Consider the following 21,906-nt stretch of genomic DNA (forward strand, 5'->3'; position numbering starts at 1 on the left):
TGATGGGGTTGTTTGTTTTTTTGGTATTGAGCTACAAGGAGGTGTTTCTATATTTTGGAGATTAATCCCTTGTCGGTCACTTCATTTGCAAATATTTTCTCCCATTGTGTGGGTTGTCTTTTCTTTTTGTTTAGGGTTTCCTTTGCTGTGCAAAAACTTTTAAGTTTAATTAGGTCCCATTTGTTTGTTTTCTCTTATTGTCATGACTCTGAGAGGTGGATCCGAGAAGATATTGCTGTGCTTTATGTCTGAGAGTGTTTGGCGTATTGTTTTCCTCTAAGAGTTTTATAGAATCTGGTCTTATATTTAGGTCTTTAATCCATTTTGAGTTTATTTCTGTGTATGGTGTTAGGGAGTGTTCTGATTTCTTTCATTTACATGTGGCTGTCCAGTTTTCCCAGCACCACTTATTGAAGGGACTGTCTTTTCTCCATTTTATATTCTTGCCTCCTTTGTTGTAAATTAGTCGACTGTAGGTGCCTGGGTTTAATTCTGGGCTTTCTCTCCAGTTCTACTGATGTGTATTTCTGTTTTTGTGCCAGTACCATACTGTTCTGATGACTGTAGCTTTGTAGCATAGTCTGAAGTGAGGGAACTTGATTCCTCCAGCTCCATTTTTCTTTTTCAGGATGTCTTTGGCTATTACGGGTCTTTTGTGCTTCCAGACAAACTTTAAGAGATATTTTGTTCTTCTTCTGTGAAAAATGCCATTGGTAATTTGATAGAGATTGCATTGAATCTGTAGATTGCCTTTGGTAGTATATTCATTTTGACAGTATTGATTCTTCCAATCCAAGAGCAGGGTATATCTTTCTATCTTTTTGTGTTTTCTTTGATTTCTTTCATCATTATCTTATAGTTTTCATAGTTCAGTTCTTTTGTCTCTGTAGGTAGATTTATTCCTTGGTATTTTATTCCTTTTTTACGTATATATTTTTATAATTGAAGTACAGTTGATTTACAGTGTGTTAATTTCTGCTGTACAGAAAAGTGATTTCGGTATTTTATTTTTTGTGATGTGGTGGTAAATGGGATTGTATCCCTAATTTCTCTTTCTGATCTTTCATTGTTAGTATATAGAAATGCAGTCAATTTCTTTTTTCTTTCTTTTCTTTCTTTCTTTTTCTTTTTAGGGCCTCACATGCAGTACATGGGGCTAATTGGTGTACAGCTGCCAGCCTACACCACAGCCACAGCAGTGCCAGATCTGAGCCACATCTGCAACCTACACCACAGCTCATGGCAACACTGGATTCTTAATCCACTGAGCTAGGCCAGGGATTGAACCTGTGTCCTCATGGATACTAGTTGGGTTCGTTACCACTGAGCCACAATGGGAATTCCAAAATGCAGTTGATTTCTGTGTATTAATTTTGTATGCTGAAACTTTACCAATGCATTGATGAGCTCTAACAGTTTTCTGATAGTGTCTTTAGGATTTTCTGTGTATGGTATCATGTCATCTGCAAACAGTGATAGTTTTACTTCTTCCTTTCCTATCTGGATTCCTTTTCTTTCTTTTTCTTCTCTGATTGCCATGGCTAGGACTTCCAAACCTGTTGAATATTATTGGTGAGAATGGAACGTCTTATCTCATTCCTGATCTTAGTGGGAATTCTTTCAGCTTTTTGCCATTGATAATGATGTCAGCTGTGGGTTTGTTGTGTATGGCCTTTATTATGTTGAGGTAGGTTCCCTCTATGCCCACTTTCTGGAGGGTTTTTTTTTTTTTTTTTTTTTTTTTTTAAATCAGAAATGAGTGTTGGGAGTTCCTCTGGTGGCTCAGTGGTAATGAACCCAACTAGTAACCATGAGGATGCGGGTTCAATCCCTGGCCTTGCTCAGCGGGTTAAGGATCTGGTGCTGCTGTGAGCTGTGGTGTAGGTTGCAGACAAGGCTCGGATCCTGTGTTGCTGTGGCTGTGGTATAGGCCAGCAGCTGCAGCTCTGATTCGACCCCTAGCCTGGAAACCTCCATATGCTGAGGGTGAGGCCCTAGAAAGAAAGAAAAAAAAAGAAATGGGTATTGGATTTTGTCAAAAGCTTTTTCTGTGTCCATTGAGGGGATCTATGGTTTTTATACTTCAATTTGTTATTGTGTTGTATCACACTGATTAATTTGTGGATATTGAAAAATTCTTGCCTCACTGGGAAAAATCCCACTTGATCATGGTGTACAATACTTTTTTTTTTTTGAGTTGGCCTCTGTGTCTGTTTTTTAAATTACTCAATGAGTTTTATTACATTTATAGTTGTACAGCAATCATCACAACCAAATTTTATAGCATTTCTACCCTAAACCCTCAGTGCATCCCCCCACCCCCAACCTGTCTCAATTGGAAGCCATAAGCTTTTCAAAGTGTGAGTCAATATCTTTTTGCAAAGAAGTTCACTGTGTCCTTCCTTATTTTATTTTATTTTATTTTATTTTATTTTATTTTATTTCATTGTCTTTTTGTTTTTTTAGGCCTGCACCTGCAGCATATGGAGGTTCCCAGGCTAGGGGTCCAATCAGAGCTGTAGGTGCTGGCCTACACCACAGCTCATGGCAATGCCAGATCCTTGACCCACTGAGTGAGGCCAGGGATTGACTCATAGGTCCCTCGTCAGATTCCTTTCCACTACGGCACAACGGGAACTCCCATTGTGTCCTTTTTTTAGATTCCACATGTAAGTGATAGCATTTGATGTTGGTGTCTCATTGTACAGCTGACTTCACTTAGCATAATAATTTCTAGGTCCATCCGTGTTGCTGCAAATGCCATTATTTCGTTCCTTTGTATGGCTGAGTAATATTCCATTGTATATATGTACCACTTCTTCTTTATCCACTTCTCTGTCAATGGACATTTAGGCTGTTTGCATATCTTGGCTATTGTATATAGTGCTGCAGTGAACATTGGAGTACATGTGTCTTTTCGATTAATGATTTTCTCTGGATAGATGCCCAGGAGTGGGATTGCTGGATCAAATGGTAATTCTATTTTTGGTTTTCTGAGGAATCTCCATACTGTTTTCCACAGTGGTTGCACCAATTTACATTCCCACCAACAGTGTGATAGGATTTCTTTTTATCCACCCCCTCTCCAGCACTTACTGTTTGTGGACTTTTTGATGATGGTCATTCTGGCTGGTGTAAGGTGATACCTCATGGCAGTTTTGATTTGCATTTTTCTAATAATGGTGATGTTGAACATCTTTTCATGTGTTTTTTGGCCAGATCCTTGACCCGCTGAGCGAGGCCAGGGATTGAACCTGCAACCTCATGGTTCCTAGTCGGATTCGTTTCTGCTGCTCCACAATGGGAACTAGTTCTGGATTTTTGCTTGTTGCAAGTTTATTAGTTAAAGTTTCAATTTTGGTACTTCTGATTTATCCATTCAGCTTTTCTATTTTGTCTTGGTTTAGACTTGGAAGATTTTACTTTTTCTTTTTTTTTTTTTTTTTTTTTTTTTTTTTTTTAGCTTTTTAGCGCTGTACCTGTGGTACATGGAAGTCTCCAGGCTAGGGGTTGAATTGAAGCCACAGCAATGCCAGAGCTGAGCCGCGTCTGCGACTTACGCCACAGCTCACGGCAATGCCAGATTCCTGACCCACTGAGCCACTGAGCGAGGCCAGGGATTGAACCCACATGCTCATTGGTTCTAATTGGATTCGTTTCCACTGTGCCATGAAAGAAACTCCCTGGAAGTTTTTTTTCTAAGAATTTGTCCATTTCTTCTAGATTGTACATTTTATTGGCATAAAGTTGCTCATAGTAGTCTTTTATGACCTTTTGTATTTCTGTGATGACATTGTAACTTCTTCATTTCTAATTTTATTTATTTGCATCCTCTCTCTTCTTGATGAGTCTGACTAAGGGTTTAGATCAACCTGTTGATCTCTTCAAAGAGACAGCTTTTGCTTTCATTGATCTTTTCTATGGTTTTCTTTGTTTCTTTTCATTGATTTCTGCTCTAATCTTTATGATTTCTTTCCTTCTACTAGCTTTGGGTTTGTCTATTCTCTAGTTCCTTTAAGTGCAAATTTAGGTTGTTTATTCGATATTTTTCTTGTTTCCTGACTAGGCTTGTATTGCTATAAACTTCCCTCTTGAACTGCTTCTGCTGCATCCCATAGCTTTTGGATTATTGTGACTTTATTGTCATTTGCTTCTTGGTATTTTAAATTTCTTCTTTGATTTCTTCAGTGATCCATTGGTTGTTTTCTTCTTTGATTTCTTCAGTGATCCATTGGTTGTTGTTTCTTTTTTGTTCTTTTTTGTTTTCCTTTTTTTTTTTTAGTTGCATGTTGTTTCATCTCCATGTGTTTGTGGTTTTTGCAATTTTTTTCTTGTTGATTTCCAGTCATATAGTGTGTGGTTAGAAAAGATGCTTGATATAATTTTAATTTTCTTAAATTTACTGAGGCTTGATTTGTGGCCCAGAATGCGATCAATCCTAGAGAACGTTCCTTGTGCACTTGGGAAGAATATGTATTCTGCTGCTTTTGGATGTAATGTTCTATGAATATCTATTAGGTCCATCTGGTCTAGTGCATTGTTTAAGGCCTGTGTTTCCTTGTTGATGTTCTGTCTGGATGATCTGTCCATTGCTGAAAGTGGGGTGTTTAAAGTCCCTGCTATTATTGTGTTATTGTCAATTTCTCCTTTAAGGTTGTTAGTTGCCTTATATATTGAGGTGATCCTATGATGGTTGCATATATATTTATAATTGTTGTATCTTCTTCTTTGATTGATCCTTTGATCATTATGTAATTTCTTCCTTTGTCTCTTATAATATTCTTTAAGGTCTATTTTGTCTGATAAGAGTTTTGCTACTCTAGGTTTCTTTTGATTTCTGTTTGCATGGAATATTTTCTTCCATCCTCTCACTTTCAATTTGTGTGTGTCCCTAGAATGAAGTGGGTCTCTTGAAGACAGCATATATATGGGTCTTGTTTTTGTATCCATTCAGCCAATCTGCTTTGTTGTTGTCATTTTCGTTTTTTTTGTCTTTTTAGGGCTGCACCTGTGGCATATGGAGGTTCCCAGGATAGGGGTTGAATTGGAGCTATAGCCACTGGCCTACACCACAGCCACAGCAACACCAGATCCGAGCCACGTCTGCAACCTGCAGCACGGCTCATGGCAAATCAGATCCTTGACCTCTGAGCAAGACCAAGGATTGAACCTGTGTCCTTATGAATACTAGTCAGATTCGTTTCCGCTGAGCCATGATGGGAACTCCCAGTCTATGTCCTTTGGTTGGGGCATTTAGTCCATTTACACTTAAGGTAATTATTGATATGTGTGTTCTTATTGCCCCTTTATTAACTGTTTTGGATTTGTTTTTGTTGGGTTTTTTCCTTCCCTTCTTCTCTTGTGGTTTGATGACTATCTTTGGTGTTGTGTTTGGATTGCTTTTTCTTATTTGTGTGTATATCATAGATTTTTGGTTTGCAGTTACCATGAAGTTTTGACATAGGAGTGTATATACATATATATATATATATACATACACAAGATTGTTTTAAGTTATTGGTCTCTCAATTGCAAGTTAATCTCCAGTGTCCTGCATTTGCACCCTCCTCTTATGACGTCTGGCTTTGGTAGCATATTTGTGTGTGGATGATTTCCTACCCTTACTGTATGTACACCTTTACTGGTGAGCCTTGACATTTGTGATATTTTTTGTTTCTAGTTGTAGCCTTTTCTTTCCAACCTAGAGAAGTTCCTTTAGTATTTGTTGTAAAGCTGGTTTAGTGGTGTTGAATTCTCTTAGGTTTTGCTTGTCTGTAAAGCTTTTGAGTTTTCCTTCAAATCTGAATAAGAGCATTGCTGGGTAGAATTGGAGGTTTTTTTCCTTTCATCACTTTTTTTTTTTTTTTTTTTTTTTTTTTTGTCTTTTGTTGTTGTTGTTGCTATTTCTTGGGCTGCTCCCCATGGCATATGGAGGTTCCCAGGCTAGGGGTTGAATCGGAGCTGTAGCCACCGGCCTACGCCAGAGCCACAGCAACTCGGGATCCGAGCCGCGTCTGCAACCTACACCACAGCTCACGGCAACGCCGGATCGTTAACCCACTGAGCAAGGGCAGGGACCGAACCCGCAACCTCATGGTTCCTAGTCGGATTCGTTAACCACTGCGCCACGACGGGAACTCCATTCATCACTTTTTTAATATATGCTGCCACTCCCTACTGGCCTGCAGAGTTTCTGTTGAAAAATATGCCAGTAACCTTACTGGGGTTCCCTTGAATGTTATTTGTTTCTTTTTCCTTGCTGTTTTCAATATTTTCTCTTTGTCTTTAATTTTGGTCAGTTTGATTAATTTGTGTCTTGGAGTGTTCCTCCTTGGGTTTATTTTATATGATACTCATTTAGCCTGGATTTATGTGATTCCTTTCCCATGTTAGGAAGTTTTCAACTATTATCTCTTGAGATATTTTCTCTGGCCCTTTCTCTCTTCTCATTCTGTCACCCCTATAATATGGATGTTGGTGAGTTTAATGTTGTCCCAGAATTCTCTTAGACTGTATTAATTTCTTCTTAATCTTTTTTCTCTTTTTTGTTCCTCATCAATGATGTCCATTAGCCTGTCTTCCAGCTTGCTTGTTTGTTTTTCTGCCTCCTGTATCTGCTTCTTGTTTCCTTCTAGCGAATTTTTTTTCAGTTATTGTATTTTGCAACTCTGCTTGTTTAATCCTTAAATCTTCTATTTCATTGCTCAGTGTTCCTTGTAATTTATCAATATTTGCCTCCAGTTTATTTCCAAGATCTTGAATCATCTTTACTATCTTTAGTCCAAAGGCTTTTTCATGGAAGTTGGTAGTTTCCAGATCACTTAGCTGCTTTTCTGGGTTTTTTTCTTTTTCCCTTATCTGAGTCATAATTCTCTGCCTTTTCATTTTATATAGATTTTGGGTGTGGTCTCCTTTTTGCAGAGAATAGGGTTGTGGCCTCTCTTGCTTCTGATGTCTGCCCCACCCCTCTTAAGACTGAAATTAGTGTGGGGGCTTGCTACAGGCTTCCTGATGGTAGGGCCTGGTGCCTGCCTACTGTTAGATGGAGCTGATTCTTATCCCTCTGGTGGGTGGGACTTTGTCTCTGGTTGTGATTAGAGGCAGCTGTGTGCCTGGGGATCTTCAGGCAACCTGTTTGCTGATGGATGGTGCTGTGTTCCCACCTGGTTTGTTGTTTGGCCTGGGGCTTCTCAGTCCTGATGAGTAGGGCCAGATTTTTCCAAAATGACCAGTTCTAGAGGAGTTCATGCTGATGATTATTCCTGAGACCTTTGCATCCAGTGTGCTTCCTCCACAATAAGCCACAGTCACCCCTGTTTACCTAGAAAATCCTCCAAGAACCGCAGGCAGGTCTGACCCAGATTCTTATGGAATCTCTGCTTTGCCTTGGGACCAGTACACATGAAATCCTTTGTGTGCCTTTCAAGAATGGAGTCTCCACCAGTTCTGTGGAGCTCCTATGCACAAGCCCTGCTGGCCCTCAGTGCCAAATGCCAGATGCTCTGGGGGAGGCCCCTCCCAATGCCAGATCCCCAGGTGAAGGAACCTGATGTGGGGCTCAGAATTCTCACTCCTGTGGGTGAGCCTCTGTGATATAGTTATTTTCCAGTCTGTGGGCTGCCCACCCGGCAGGTATGGGTTTGCCTATATCCCATAATCGACCCTTCTACTGTCTCAATGTGGCCTCCTGTCTTCTGTAGTAGGATATATCTTTCTTGATCCTTTGCAGTCTATTTGGTTGAAGGTTGTTCAGCAGCTGGTTGTAGTTTTGTTGCTTTTATGAGAGAAGGTGAGCTCCAGTCCTTCTACTCTGCCATCTTAATCCCCTCTTGAGCTCCCTTGAAAGAATGGCGTGACTCATTTAGTAGGCAGGGGGAGTTGGGAACCTTTCAGGCAAAGATACAGTATTTTAAAAGGCATGGAAGCTATTGGGGTTGCAGTTTATCTACCACTGTGTTGTCAAAAAGTTACTGTTTTATTTGCTCACAGTTCTGTGAGTCCAGTACTTGGGCTGGGCCTAGTTAGATGATGCTGGTCTCACCTGAGACCCTCCTCATAGGGCTGCAGTCATCTGGTGGTGCCCCTGGGGCTAAGTGGTCTCAGATGGCTTCCCTCATGTGTCTGGTTTTGATGATGGCTGTTGGCTGGGGTTCTTCACACGGTAGCAGAAGAGTTCCCCAAGCATGACAGAAGCTGCAAGGGCTCTTGAGGACTAGGCGTGGAAGTTGCACAGTGTCACTTCTACAGTATTCTGTCAGCCAGAATGTGTCACAGGCCAGCCTAGATACAACAGGAGAAATAAATTCTATCTCTTGATAGAAGGACTTGCAAAGAATTTGTGACTTTTTTGTTTAGTCTGGAATGGAATTAGGGCAATACTATTCCAAATGGAAAAGGGCAGGATGAGTTTAGAATGTATTACTCAGCCCTTTTGGCCTTTTCTTTTCTTTTTTCTTTTTCTTTTTCTTTTTGCATTTTAACTTTTTTTTAATTACTCAACTGAATTTATCACATCTGTAGTTGTATAATGATCATAACAATCCAATTTCACAGGATTTCCAACCTTTGTTCTTTTCTTTAGCCTTAGTAGTATTTCCTCCAAAGTTTATTACACAAAGTCCTTTAATCATCATTATTACCTGACCCTGACCTCTTTCTCTGTTTCTCCTAGAATGACAATAAAGTATAAATTAAAATGAAAAACAGAAAAGCTTTTCCAAGGACTAATTGAATTTTAAAAACTCTGAGTATTGGAGTTCCCATCGTGGCGCAATGGTTAACGAATCTGACTAGGAACCATGAGGTTGTGGGTTTGATCCCTGGCCTTGCTCAGTGAGTTAGGGATCTGGCATTGCCATGAGCTGTGGTGTAGGTTGCAGATGTGGCTTGGATCCCCTGTTGCTGTGGCTGTGGTGTAGGCTGGTGGCTACAGCTCCAATTAGACCCCTAGCCTGGGAACCTCCATATGCCTCGGGAGAGGCCCTAGAAAAGGCAAAAAGACGAAAACAAAAACAAACAAACAAAAAAACCAAACTGAGTATAAAAAAAAATTTAAGAGAAAATGTAACTTACTTTTGAATATTCTTGTAAACTTGAACTTGATGAACAGGGATATGGAGAACTACTCAGGGTCCTAAATTGTATAATACACCAGGATTATGTGTTATTATCACATCATTTGTTAGTATTTAATTAAATAATTTGGTTAATCTTTTGTTAAGCACTTTAATATACAGCTATCTAATTTCTTGGCCATAGTTTCAGCTTCCTAGGTAAATTCTTTTATGCGTGTTCTGTGTTGGTAGACATCTACAACCATCTACCTTTTAGAATGATCTGATATCCTGAATTAGTAGATTCTAAATTAATGATGTTTTTTACCTCTTTATTCAACTACTTCCAATACTCAGCAGATACATATGTGATTTCCTCTGAGTTGTATGCATTTATGATTCTTTGTGATCTGCTATTTTACTCTGCTTTCCATTCTGAAAGAGTTCTTTGCCTTTGTTCATTAATCATGGGAAACAGTTGTGCAGCATGCCTCGACATTAACTTGAACATCTAAAATTAGACCCGTAACAATCAGCAGTTGGGAACAAGATTTCATTAGTTTGTGGTATGTGTTAAGTAGACATTGCAAGGTTGGAAGAAACTCCCTAGAAATAAGTAAGTGACTTTTGTGTGTGTGTGGTGTGTGTGTGTGTGTGTGTGTGTGCAGGTTTCTGCGTATATATGCAATTGAAAGTCTTTTTATTAAGCAAATGGACAAATTACATCTGCTACTCCAAATGCATTATAAGCATTTTGTTTATACAGTGTGCTTTTTAATCATTTTAGAAGAAAAATGTATTGAAAACTTCATACTCTAGAATGGATTTTTCTGCGTGTTTCTTTTGTGGTTTTCATTTTTTAAAGGAATAATTGTACTACATGTACTGTATTTCAAGTGAAAGAATTTTTTCTCTCTTCATTTTATAGAAACCCACTCATAAAAATGACATCCTGGTTGTATGAATGTCTTTGTGAAGCTGAACTAGCACAGTATTATCCTCATTTTACTGCCCTTGGCCTTCAGAAAATAGATGAATTAGCCAACGTTACAATGAAGGACTACTCCAAATTGGGAGTCCATGACATGAATGACCGCAAACGTCTCTTCCAACTTATCAAAATCATTAAGATTATGCAGGAAGAAGATAAAGCAGTCAGTAGCCCAGAATATCTTCTTCAGACAAGCAGTCTGTCCATCAAGCCTCCGAAATCCAGATCTGGCCCTCGCAGGCAGCTGCATTTTGATTCTCCTGCTGACAACAAAGACAGAACTACCAGCAAAAATGAGTTTGAACTCTGCAGTTTATCAGATTTTTCTGTAAATGAACAAAAGTCTAGTTACCTGAATGTACTAGACCATATGGTACCAGATGATGCCCAGTACCCTACAAAAACAAGAATTCTGAATGCCGTTGCTGCTGATTTCTGTGTACAAAGAGAAACTAACACTTCACTCTTTTCATCAAATCACTTTTCTCCCATACAGAGAGAGTGTGATATTCCCATTATGCAAAGAGTCTCTCATGTTTCAGGGTATAACTACGGAATCCCTCATTCCTATATCAGGTAATTATTTTTAAATTAAATTTTTTTTGAGGGAGGGTAGCCTTAGGCCAGGGCAGGCTTTTTTTTTTTTTTTTTTTTTTTTCTTGAGCCGCTCCCGCAGTATATGGAGATTCCCAGGCTAGGGGTCTGATCAGAGCTGTAGCTGCCAGCCTATGCCAGAGCCACAGCAACTTGGGATCCGAGCCACATCTGTGACCCACACCACAGCTCACTGCAACGCCAGATCCTTAACCCACTGAGCAAGGCCAGGGATCGAACCTGCAGCCTCATGGTTCCTAGTCAGATTCGTTAACCACTGCCCCACGATGGGAACTCCAAGAGTAAGACATTTTTGATGGAGTTTAGAGTTGGAGAGTCAGGGTAACAATAAGTTATTTTGACTTAAGTGCTTTGAGTTAGAATTTGAAATGAGGTCCCTAAGTGAAATATCAAGTAATCCCTAATACTAACCTTGGTGTAGTAGAAAATCGATTTTTTTTAAAGTGTATTCTTCGTTTTATTATTTTAAAAGTTATAAACAATGAGTTATGGAGAAACAAAATATATTCTTAAGCCACTTTTTTTTTTTTTTTAAATAAAGGCTATTTTTTAATACCTTAAAACAAAGTATTTACATCTGGTCTTGTACTGGCTAAGGTATTGGAGGATTTCATAACCAGCCAGTTCTTTTATTCTAAAAAAACCAGAAGACTTGGAGTTCCCGTCATGGCTCAGTGGTTAACGAATCCTACTAGGAACCATGAGGTAGCAGGTTCGATCCCTGACCTCGCTCAGTGTGTTAAGGATCTGGCGTTGCCGTGAGCTGTGGTGTAGGGCTTGGATCCCAAGTTGCTGTGGCTCTGGCATAGGCTGGTGGCTACAGCTCCAATTTGACCCCTAGCCTGGGACCCTCCATATGCCGCGGGTGTGGCCCTAGAAAAGGACAAAAAGAAAAAAAGACAATTCTAAAAGCAGAAGTGCCTTTAGTAATATGAAATGAATTCTGTGTTTCTGAAAAATAAAAAAATTTTTGTTTTTGGTTTGGTTTAACAAAGTGCAGAGCATGTAGTGCTGTTTTCTTCTTTTTTTTTTTCTTGTCTTTTTAGGGCCGCATCTGTGACATATGGAGGTTCCTAGGCTAGAAGTCCAGTCAGAGCTGTAGCCACCAGCCTATATCACAGCCACAGCAATGTGGGATCTGAGCCATGTCTTCGACCTACACCACAGCTCACAGCAACACCAGATCCTTTACTCACTGAGCGAGGCCTGGGATCAAACCTGTGTCCTCATGGATGCTAGTCAGATTCATTTCTGCTGAGCCACAACGGGAACTTGTGTTTTCTTCTTTTAGTTGTGAAAGGACTAGATCATTCTAGGATTGTTCCTGTCCTATTGGTTATCTCAGTGGTGGAGGAACTAATACTTTCTTGAATGTTAGTCTTTTATTAAACAGCACATAAAAATCTAAACTGGAACTATTTATGAATAAAGATATGACTTTGTATTTATTTAGATAGAATGGATATTTTAGTGTAAATAATGCTATTATATTTATTTGGCAAATATTAAGTACCACCTCTGCTTGCCCTGATTCTAGATATAAAGATAATTAGGGGAGTTCCCGTCGTGGCTCAGTGGTTGACGAATCCTACTAGGAACCATGAGGTTGTGGGTTCTTCCCCTGGCCTTGCTCAGCGGGTTAAGGATCCGGCCTTGCCACGAGCTGTGGTGTGAGTCACAGACGCGGCTCAGATCCCAAGTTGCTGTGGCTCTGGCGTAGGCCTGTGCCTGCAGCTCCGATTTGACCCCTAGCCTGGGAACCTCCATATGCCACAGGAGTGGCCCAAGAAATGGCAAAAACACACACACATAAAAAGATAATTAGGATATCTGGAGACTCTCAGACTGTTGGGGGCAGGGTGAGAGGGAAGACAGACAACCATATAGTGAGCCAAGTGCTCTCACAGAGGTTTATGCAGGGCAAACTCCAAACAAAAGCTATTCAATTGAGCTTTCTCACCTTTTTTTTTTTTTTTTTTTTTTGGTCTTTTTGCCTTTTCTGGGGCCATTCCCACGGCATATGGAGGTTCCCAGGCTAGGGGTCAAATTGGAGCCACAGCTGCTGGCAAACACCACAGCCACAGCAATGCAGGATCTGAGTTATGTCTAAGACCTACAACACAGCTCGTGGCAATGCTGGATCCCCAACCCACTGAGCAAGTCCAGGGATCGAACCCACATCCTCATGGATACTAGTCGGGTTCATTACTGCTGCGCCACAACAGGAACTCCTATTTAAGATCTTGAGTAGACCTAACTCTAGCTGTCATTAATTCTGCATATCATACAGATACAGTTTATTTCTTCTAGGGAAGTTAGGCGTTAAAACCAGAGCCTTTTTTTTTTTTTTTTTTCTTTTTAGGGCCACACCTGAGGCTTATGCAAGTTCCCAGGCTAGAGGTCAAATTGGAGCTGCAGCAACACCAGATCCAAGCTGAGTCTGTGACCTACACTGGAGCAAAGCTGGATCCTTAACCCACCGATCGAGGCCAGGGATTGATCCTGTGTCTTCATGGATACTAGTCAGGTTCTTAACCTGCTGAGCCACAAAGGGAACTCCAGAATCAGAGCCTTTTAGGAGAAGAACATTTGTATATTTTTGCTCCTTGAACTTGGGAATCTGTAGTCCTTTTGTCCATATGACCCATCCTAGAGTCCCTGGTCTATTTTAAAAGGGTATTTTCTGTCCTTGATTAGTTTTATGTGATTAGATTATTGATAAAACAATTAGAGATCTTGACACAAGACCCTTTTAAAATTTAGGATACATTAAAATTGGTTTTTATTAATAAAAAGTATAACATATGCAAAAGGAGAGAAAATAGAGCAGTGAACCCCAATTGGCCCATCATTCACTTTTTTTTTTTGTCTTTTTATGGCTGCACCTTTGGCATATTGATGTTCCCAGGCTAGGGGTTGAATTGGAGCTATTGCCGCAGGCCTATACCACAGCCACAGCAATGTGGGATCCAAGCCACATCTGCGACCTACACCACAGCTCATACAGCACCAGATCCTTAACCCACTGAGCAAGGCCAGAGATTGAACCCATGTCTTCATGGATACTAGTCGGGTTGGTTAACTGCTGAGCCACATGGGGAACTCCTGCCCATCATTCACTTTTAATGATTGCCAAGATTTTGCTACATTCAAGGTCAAAATGGTGCTTTTTTTAGATTGTACCATAGGTTGATTCAAGAAACAAAACATGCTTTAAAAGCCTTGAGTAGTCCTTTATGCATTATATTAGAAAGTCTATTTGTTACTTTTTACTAATTTAGATTCTGGCCAAAAATAATTTTCCAGCCAGTTGGAGGGCTCAGAAAATTGAAATTGATACAAAACAATTATATAGTGAGATATCCTGTGTAAAATCTATTATAAAAGTCTTTTTAGGGGCTATTAATCAAATTCTAAAGTGTAAAGGAAGAGAATAATTTGTTTCACTAAGATGTTCTTAGTGTATGTGCCAAAGGCATTGGTCCTGATACAACATCTACTTTCCTATTTTCTTGTTACCTTGCTTAAGAGGCGTTTCTTTCTTTTTTTTCTTTTTTTTTTTTTTTTTTTTTTTTTTTTGTCTTTTTGCCTTTTCTTGGGCCGCTCCCACGGCATGTGGAGGCTCCCAGGCTAGGGGTCTAATCAGAGCTGTAGCTGATGGCCTATGCCAGAGCCACAGCAACACAGGATCCGAGCCACATCTGCAACCTACACCACAGCTCACGGCAACGCCGGATCCTTAACCCACTGAGCAAGGCCAGGCAGGGATCGAACCCACAACCTCATGGTTTCTAGTTGGATTCGTTAACCACTGAGCCACGACAGGAACTCCAAGAGGCATTTCTACATAGGTAAGTGGTCAGTTCTTACACACACACACACACACACACACACACACACACACCATCATTAAGCTCAGCTAGTAAACCTGATGAACTTTGTATCCTTAACCCTATTTTGCCTCAAATATTCTAGATGTTACGCTTGATGAGGTCACTGGGTCAGCCAGAGAAGAAATGTATCTAAATAGAAAGATGAATTAGTGGTAGACAACACCAGTCATAAAATCGCCCTGAGAAGAAGAAATAGGATTGTGTCCTAACAAATAAATACATATCAGGGTGGGGAAAAAGAGGAAGTAAGAGAACAAGACAAAGAAGGGCCAGAATACATCTACCACCAAATTCTAGGTATTTAATAAACACAGATAGGATTTTAAGAAAGAATTAGGAGTTCCCGTCGTGGCTCAGTGGTTAACAAACCCGACTAGTATCCGTGAGGATGAGGGTTTGATGCCTGGCCTCTATCGGTGAGGTAAAGATCTGGCATTGCTGTGGCATAGGCTGGCAGCTCTAGCTCCCATTTACGATCCCTATCCTTGGAACTTCCATGTGCCACACCTGTGGCCCTAAACAGAACAAAACAGTAAATGTACAATAATGATTAGATTGAAAGGAAGTGAGAGGTGTGTGTTTGGGTGGGGTGGAATGGAGATGGAGATAGAAGTAATCAGGATTTATAGCTAATGAAAGAACTTTTTCAGAGTCCTTCTGTGGCACAGAAGGTTAAGGATCTGGCATCACCGCAGCAGTTTGGGTCACTGCTATGGTGCAGGTTCCATCCCTGGCCAGGGAACTTCCACATGCCACAGGTTTGGTTAAAAAAAAAAACCAAAACTTTCTTAGTGTCAACACTTCAGTATGTGACATGTGGACACGTGCGTAGGTATTACACCTAATGTATAACAAAATGTACTGATACTTTGACCTCTTAAGTAGCTTTATCCTATTGTTAACGCCTGCTTATAAACATGTATCAGACAGAACACCTCAGAGAAAGAGAATCCTTGGACTGAGATGGACAAAATCAGAGTTTGTGTTCGAAAACGCCCTCTAGGCATGAGGGAAGTGCGTCGTGGAGAAATTAATATTATTACTATAGAAGACAAAGAAACTCTACTTGTTCATGAGAAGAAAGAAGCAGTTGACCTCACACAATATGTTCTGCAGGTATGATGCTTTCCTTCCATGTTTGGAACTAAAATTATCAAATGTCAATTTTTTGCTTTTTGTTTGAGTAGCAGTACAGATTCTAAAATTCACTTTCTGGTTTGGATGTTGGCATTCATTCCTGATGTGGCATCAGATTACATCATGGATAACCCCGAGCCTTCATTTTTTAAATGTATAGTGCCATAGGAGATATAAAAACATAGTTCCTCCATTCTCGTGCAATAGAGTTGAATCATACATTTGCTTTACATGCTTTATATGAATTCAGCTATACATATGCATCTAGAAAAGGGGGAATGAGGGAATAAAAAGAATTTAAATAATGAATTGGTAGTAGACAGGACCAGTCCCTGAGCATATGCCCCAGAGTGACTATGAAATGGTCACATAGCCTGTCTCTCACAGTGAACTTCTCGTTCTGCTAAGTGCAAGCCTGAAATCTAATGATGGAGGATATATTTTTCTCTTTTTTTCTTTTTTCTTTTTTTTAATGGCCACACTCAGGGAATGGAAGTTCCCAAGCTAGGCAATGAATCCCAGCTGCAGCTGCCATCTATGCCAGAGCTGCAGCAACGCCAGATCCTTTAACCCACTGTGCCGGATTGGGGATGGAACCCACACCTCGGCAGTGACCCAGGCTATTGCAATCACATTCTTTTTTTTTTTTTAGTTTTATAATGATTTTTATTTTTTCCATTACAGCTGGTTTACAGTGTTGTCAATTTTCTGCTGTACAGCAAAGTGACCCAGTCACACATACATGTATACATTCTTTTTTCTCATATTATCATGCTCCATCATAAGTGACTAGATATAGTTCCCAGTGCTACACAGCAGGATCTCATTGCTTATCCATTCCAAAGGCAATAGTTTGCATCTATTAATCCTAAATTCCCAATCTGTCCCACTCCTCATTGGCAACCACAAGTCTGTTCTCCAAGTCCATGGTTTTCTTTGCTGTGGAAAGGTTCATTTGGGCCATATATTAGATTCCAGATATAAGAGATGCCATATGGCATTTGTCTTTCTCTTTCTGACTTCCTTCACTCAGGATGAGGGTCTCTAGTTCCATCCATATTGCTGCAAATGGCATTATTTTGTTCTTTTTTATGGCTGAGTAGTATTCCATTGTATGTGTATATACCACATCTTCCTAATCCAGTCATCTGTTGATGGACATTTGGGTTGTTTCCTTGTCTTGGCTATTGTGAATAGAGCTGCAATGAACATGCAGGTGCATGTGTCTTTTTTAAGGGAAGTTTTGTCCAGATATATGCCTAAGAGTGGGATTGCTGGGTCATATGGTAGTTCTATGTATAGTTTTCTCAGGTACCTCCATACTGTTTTCCATAGTAGTTGGACCAGTTTACATTCCCACCAACAGTGCGGGAGGGTTCCCTTTTTCTCCACACCCTCTCCAGCATTTGTTATTTGTGGACTTACTAATGATGGCCATTCTGACTGGTGTGAGGTGGTATCTCATGGTAGTTTTGATTTGCATTTCTCTAATAATCAGGGATGTTGAGCATTTCTTCATGTGCTTGTTGGCCATCTGTATATCTTCTTTGGAGAAATATCTATTCAGGTCTTTTGCCCATTTTTCAATTGGGTTGTTGGCTTTTTTGGTGTTGAGTTGCATAAGTTATTTGTATATTTTAGAGATTAAGCCCTTGCCCGTTGCATCATTTGAAACTATTTTCTCCCATTCTTTAAGTTGTCTTTTTGGTTTTTTTATGGTTTCCATTGCTGTGCAAAAGAGTATCAGCTTGATTAGGTTCCATTGGTTTATTTTTGCTTTTATTTCTGTTGCCTTGGGAGACTGACCTGAGAAAACATTTGTAAAGTTGATGGCAGAGAATGTTTTGCCTATGTTCTCTTCGAAGAGTTTGATGGTGTCTTGTCTTACATTTAAGTCTTTCAGCCATTGTGAGTTTATTTTTGTGCATGGTGTGAGGGTATGTTCCAGTTTCATCGATTTACATGCAGCTGTCCAGTTTTCCCAGAAACATTTGCTGAAGAGACTGTCTCTTTCCTATTTTATATTCTTGCCTCCTTTGTTGAAGATTAATTGCCCATAGGTGTCTGGGTTTATTTCTGGGTTCTCTGTTCTGTTCCATTGGTCTGCATGTCTGTTTTCGTACCAGTACTACACTGTCTTGATGACTGTGGCTTTGTAATATTGCCTGACGTCTGAGAGAGTTATACCTCCTGCTTGGTTTTGGTTCCTCAGGATTTCTTTGGCAATTCTGGGTCTTTTGTGGTTCCATATAAATTTTTGGATTGTTTGTTCTAGTTCCGTAAAAAATGTCCTGAGTCACATTCCTAATCCACTGCAATGCAATGGGAACTCCCAGAGGATATATTTCTAAGCAGCAAGGCCCCACATTGCCAGCCAACTGCTTATTTTGATTCTCAATTATATTTGGACTTAGATTTAACTTGGTGGAAATTAGGGTCCTGAGCAGGCCATTTTATACAAGGTAGATTGCAGTAAATATAATCCAGAGATATGATTTCTCATTGAACATATACAGGGTTAAATAAAGCACTAATAGCCCAAACACATTAAAAAATGTCTATTCTTGGAGGAGTTCCCGTCGTGGCACAGTGGTTAACGAATCCGACTAGGAACCATGAGGTTGTGGGTTTGATTCCTGGCCTTGCTCAGTGGGTTAAGGATCCGGCGTTGCCGTGAGCTGTGGTATAGGTTGCAGACGCGGCTCAGATCCCCTGTTGCTGTGGCTCTGGTGTAGGCCGGCGGCTGCAGCTCTGATTAGACCGCTAGCCTGGGAACCTCCATATGCCGCGGGAGCGGCCCCAGAAAAGGCAAAAAGACAAAAAAAAAAAAAAAAAAAAATGTTCATTCACTACCAGAATGCTTATGAGACCAAGGACAAAGCGTTTGATATTGAAAGGAATTTATTTTAAGCTGATGACTACTCTTGTGATAACTCCGTCAGTTTCTTAGAAAAACAGAAACCCGCATGGATAGAAGAGAATCATAATTTAGGTACTCTTAAATTATGAAGCAATTGCGAATAATCTAAAATGGGATAATTCACTAGATGTTAAAATTTGGGAATTCATACTTTCTCGTGCTCTTAATCTGCCTCCCTCAATGTTCTTATTATGTCCATTATATTCTCTCTCTTGCTTTCTTGCTTCAAAACCCAATGACTGGTGGAGAGAAAAAAAGGCAGTCAGTAAACTAGTGTGCGAGCAATTTACCTTAGTCAGCTGAGGTTTCACTTTACTGGAATAAATCCTTTAATGCTAAAGTCAAATTGTTAATACTCTCCCCTCTTTAAAATTTACATTGTTCTTTTTCTTTGGTTACCAAAATTGGGTTTCACGGTAACGTTCAAAGCAATCCACAGAGTCTTTCTATGGGCACTAAATTACTAGGCCACTGTATAGCCAACCCAATCACTTTAACAGCCTTATTGACTGCTGATCAATTCACAATCTGTTAGGTCTAGGTGGGAAGTATTTATATTAAAGCTGGTCCAAATGACCAATTAGTTGTAAAGCTATCTAGTTCCATGGCAACTTAGAGCCATAGTAATAGCCCTATCCAATCACCATCTACCCAAGACTGCTGTAATGATGCTTCTGTCACAGTAATTCCCTCAAGGAAGCATCATCTTAGCTTTTGTACTTTTCCATTATCCCAAAACACAATAACCTTACTTCTTTGTCATTACCATTGGTCAATACTTATTGAATACCAATAGTTTCCGTAGCACTTTCTCTGCTGTTTGAACTTTGGACCTTTGCTCTCCTGGGTCAATGATTATAATTCCATCAATGCTTATAATATATAACCGTTAGGAGGCCTTTTTTCTCCCCCTTTTTCTTTCTCAAGTAGAAAGAGGAAAAGGGAGGTTCATAGCAAACATAGCAAATCAATATTGATCCTGGATTCTTTGGGTTTTATTTTTAAACTTATTCAGGAGTTGAAACAGTAGGTTTATATGTCCTTTAAGTTTCCTATCTTTTCATAGTCTTTTGTTATTTAGTGTGTGTGATTGTACACATGTAGTGTACAATCCTACTTATCATTAAATTTTATATCAACATAAGTGAAAAAACAAGGAAACAGGTCTGTATGTGTTTCATTCCAATTTCTTAAATAAAAAATATATATTTTAAAAAGATGGTACTGAAATATATCAAAAAGTCTACAGTGATAATCTCTGGGTAGTAAGATAATACAGGTAATTTTATTTTCTTAACTGTTATCCATGTTTAAAATTTTTTGTAATAAGCTGTTACTCTTAATAAAAAAAAGTGAAAACTTTTGAAGAGGATAGATTTACCTATTTCAAAATCAAAAGCGTATGCAATGGGAGTTCCCACTATGGCTCTGCAGGTTAAGGATCTGATGCTGACTCTGAAGTGGCGTGCGTTCGACCCCCTGGCCCAGTAACTTCCATATGCCTTGGGTGCACCAAAAAGAAAAGAAAAAGAAGGAGTTCCCATCGTGGCGCAGCAGAAACAAATCCGACTAGGAACCATGAGGTTGTGGGTTCGATCCCTGGCCTCGCTCATTGGGTTAAGTATCTGGTGTTGCTGTGAGCTGTGGTGTAGGTCACAGACTCGCCTCAGATCCTGTGTTGCTGTGGCTGTGGTGTAGGCTGGCAGCTGTAGCTCCGATTCAAACCCTAGTCTGGGAACCTCCATATGCCATGGGTGTGGCCCTAAAAAGCAAAAATAAAAAAAAATAATAATAAATAAAGGAAAAGGAAGGTATACAATGAAGAGTGTCTCTAATCCCATTTACTTCTTGAAAACAACCATTATTCTAGGTGTATCTTTCCAGAGATATTCTATAAGTACATTTATAATCTGGAAAAAAACTTATTTAAAAAAATAAACTGTGCAGGAGTTCCCGTTGTGGCTCAGCGGTTAATGAACCCAATTAGTATCCATGAGGATGTGGGTTTGATCCCTGGCCTCCATCAGTGGGTTAAGGATCCAGCTTTGCAGTGAGCTGTGGGTGTAGGTTGCAGACGCAGCTCGGATCCTGAGTTGCTGTGGCCCTGGCGTAGGCTGGTGGCTACGGCTCCGATTAGACCCCTAGCCTGGGAACCTCCATATGCCACGGGTTCAGCCCTAGAAAATAAATAAATACATAAATAAATAAACTATGCAGGTGCTTCCACTGTGTCACAATAGGATCATCAGAGTCTTGAGAACGCTGGGACATGGGTTCAATCCCTGCTCTGGCACAGTGGGTTAAGGCTCCATCTTGCTCCAGCTGCAGCTTAGGTCATGACTGTGGCTTGGATCCCATCCCTGGCCCAGGAGCTCCATATGCCTAGGGGCTGCCAAATATGATAAAAAAATTTAAAAGATAAACTATGCAACTCTGATCACATCAAGGCTAAAGTGAATTTTATTTTATTTTATTTATTTATTTTTTTGTCTTTTTGCCTTTTCTAGGGCTGCTTTCCGAGGCATATGGTGGTTCCCAGGCTAGGGGTCCAATCAGAGCTGCAGCTTCCGGCCTTCACCAGAGCCATAGCAATGCAGGATCTACAACTGACACCACAGCTCACGGCAATGCCAGATCCTTAACCCACTGAGCAAGGCCAGGGATCGAACCCACAACCTCATGGTTCCTAGTTGGATTCGTTATCCACTGAGCCACAACGGGAACTCCTAAAGTGAATTTTAATCCAACCTCACTGACAAAGTATAAGCAAATGAAGGTATCTGTGATGCAAAGGACTTTGTGAATTATGATAACCTTGCATTTTCACATATCTTTCATGAAAGATACTTATACTAGTACTGGAAAAATCAATACTTAAATCCTCTTGGAAGGAAAGATACCAATTCCTTTAAATCAGTAAGTGCTTTCAAAGATGTTTATTAAAGAGCATTTATAGAAGGAGGAGAATAGCTATGTACTCAGTGAAATAAAAGAAAAACAAAAATGTATTCCCACATTTACTTCTATTCATTTTTTTCTTATTTTGCTGAGAAATGAGGAAATGCTTTTGACCTCATACTTAACTATAAAAACCTTAGTGATATTTGAGCAAAGGATGAATTTGTCTCCTTGCTTATAGACCAGTTATGAGTTAGATGTAAATCATGACCATTAAAGTCAGATTTTCAAAATATATTTTACTCTTTATTATTGCCATTTTCAAGCTTAATCAAAAGTGTAATGAACCTCCATGTACCTATCACCCAACTTCAACAGTTGCAAACATTTTACTGTTTT

The 21,906-nt window shown here is 39.8% G+C and overlaps 1 protein-coding gene across 3 annotated transcripts in view; it reads left to right on the forward strand.

The window, feature by feature from the left end:
- Nucleotides 1-21,906, forward strand: part of KIF24 (kinesin family member 24) — a 98,149-nt gene that overhangs the window by 41,696 nt on the left and 34,547 nt on the right. For all 3 annotated transcript variants that reach the window (XM_013980172.2, XM_013980171.2, XM_003130663.6), the window contains 2 exons: nucleotides 9,982-10,620; nucleotides 15,479-15,668. In XM_013980172.2, the coding sequence (XP_013835626.2) occupies nucleotides 9,998-10,620; nucleotides 15,479-15,668 (813 nt within the window). In that variant the 5' untranslated portion in view covers nucleotides 9,982-9,997. The remainder of the gene's footprint in view (nucleotides 1-9,981; nucleotides 10,621-15,478; nucleotides 15,669-21,906) is intronic.

The sequence above is a fragment of the Sus scrofa genome, chromosome 10 (genome assembly GCF_000003025.6).
Source record: "Sus scrofa isolate TJ Tabasco breed Duroc chromosome 10, Sscrofa11.1, whole genome shotgun sequence".
Lineage (NCBI taxonomy): Eukaryota > Metazoa > Chordata > Mammalia > Artiodactyla > Suidae > Sus > Sus scrofa.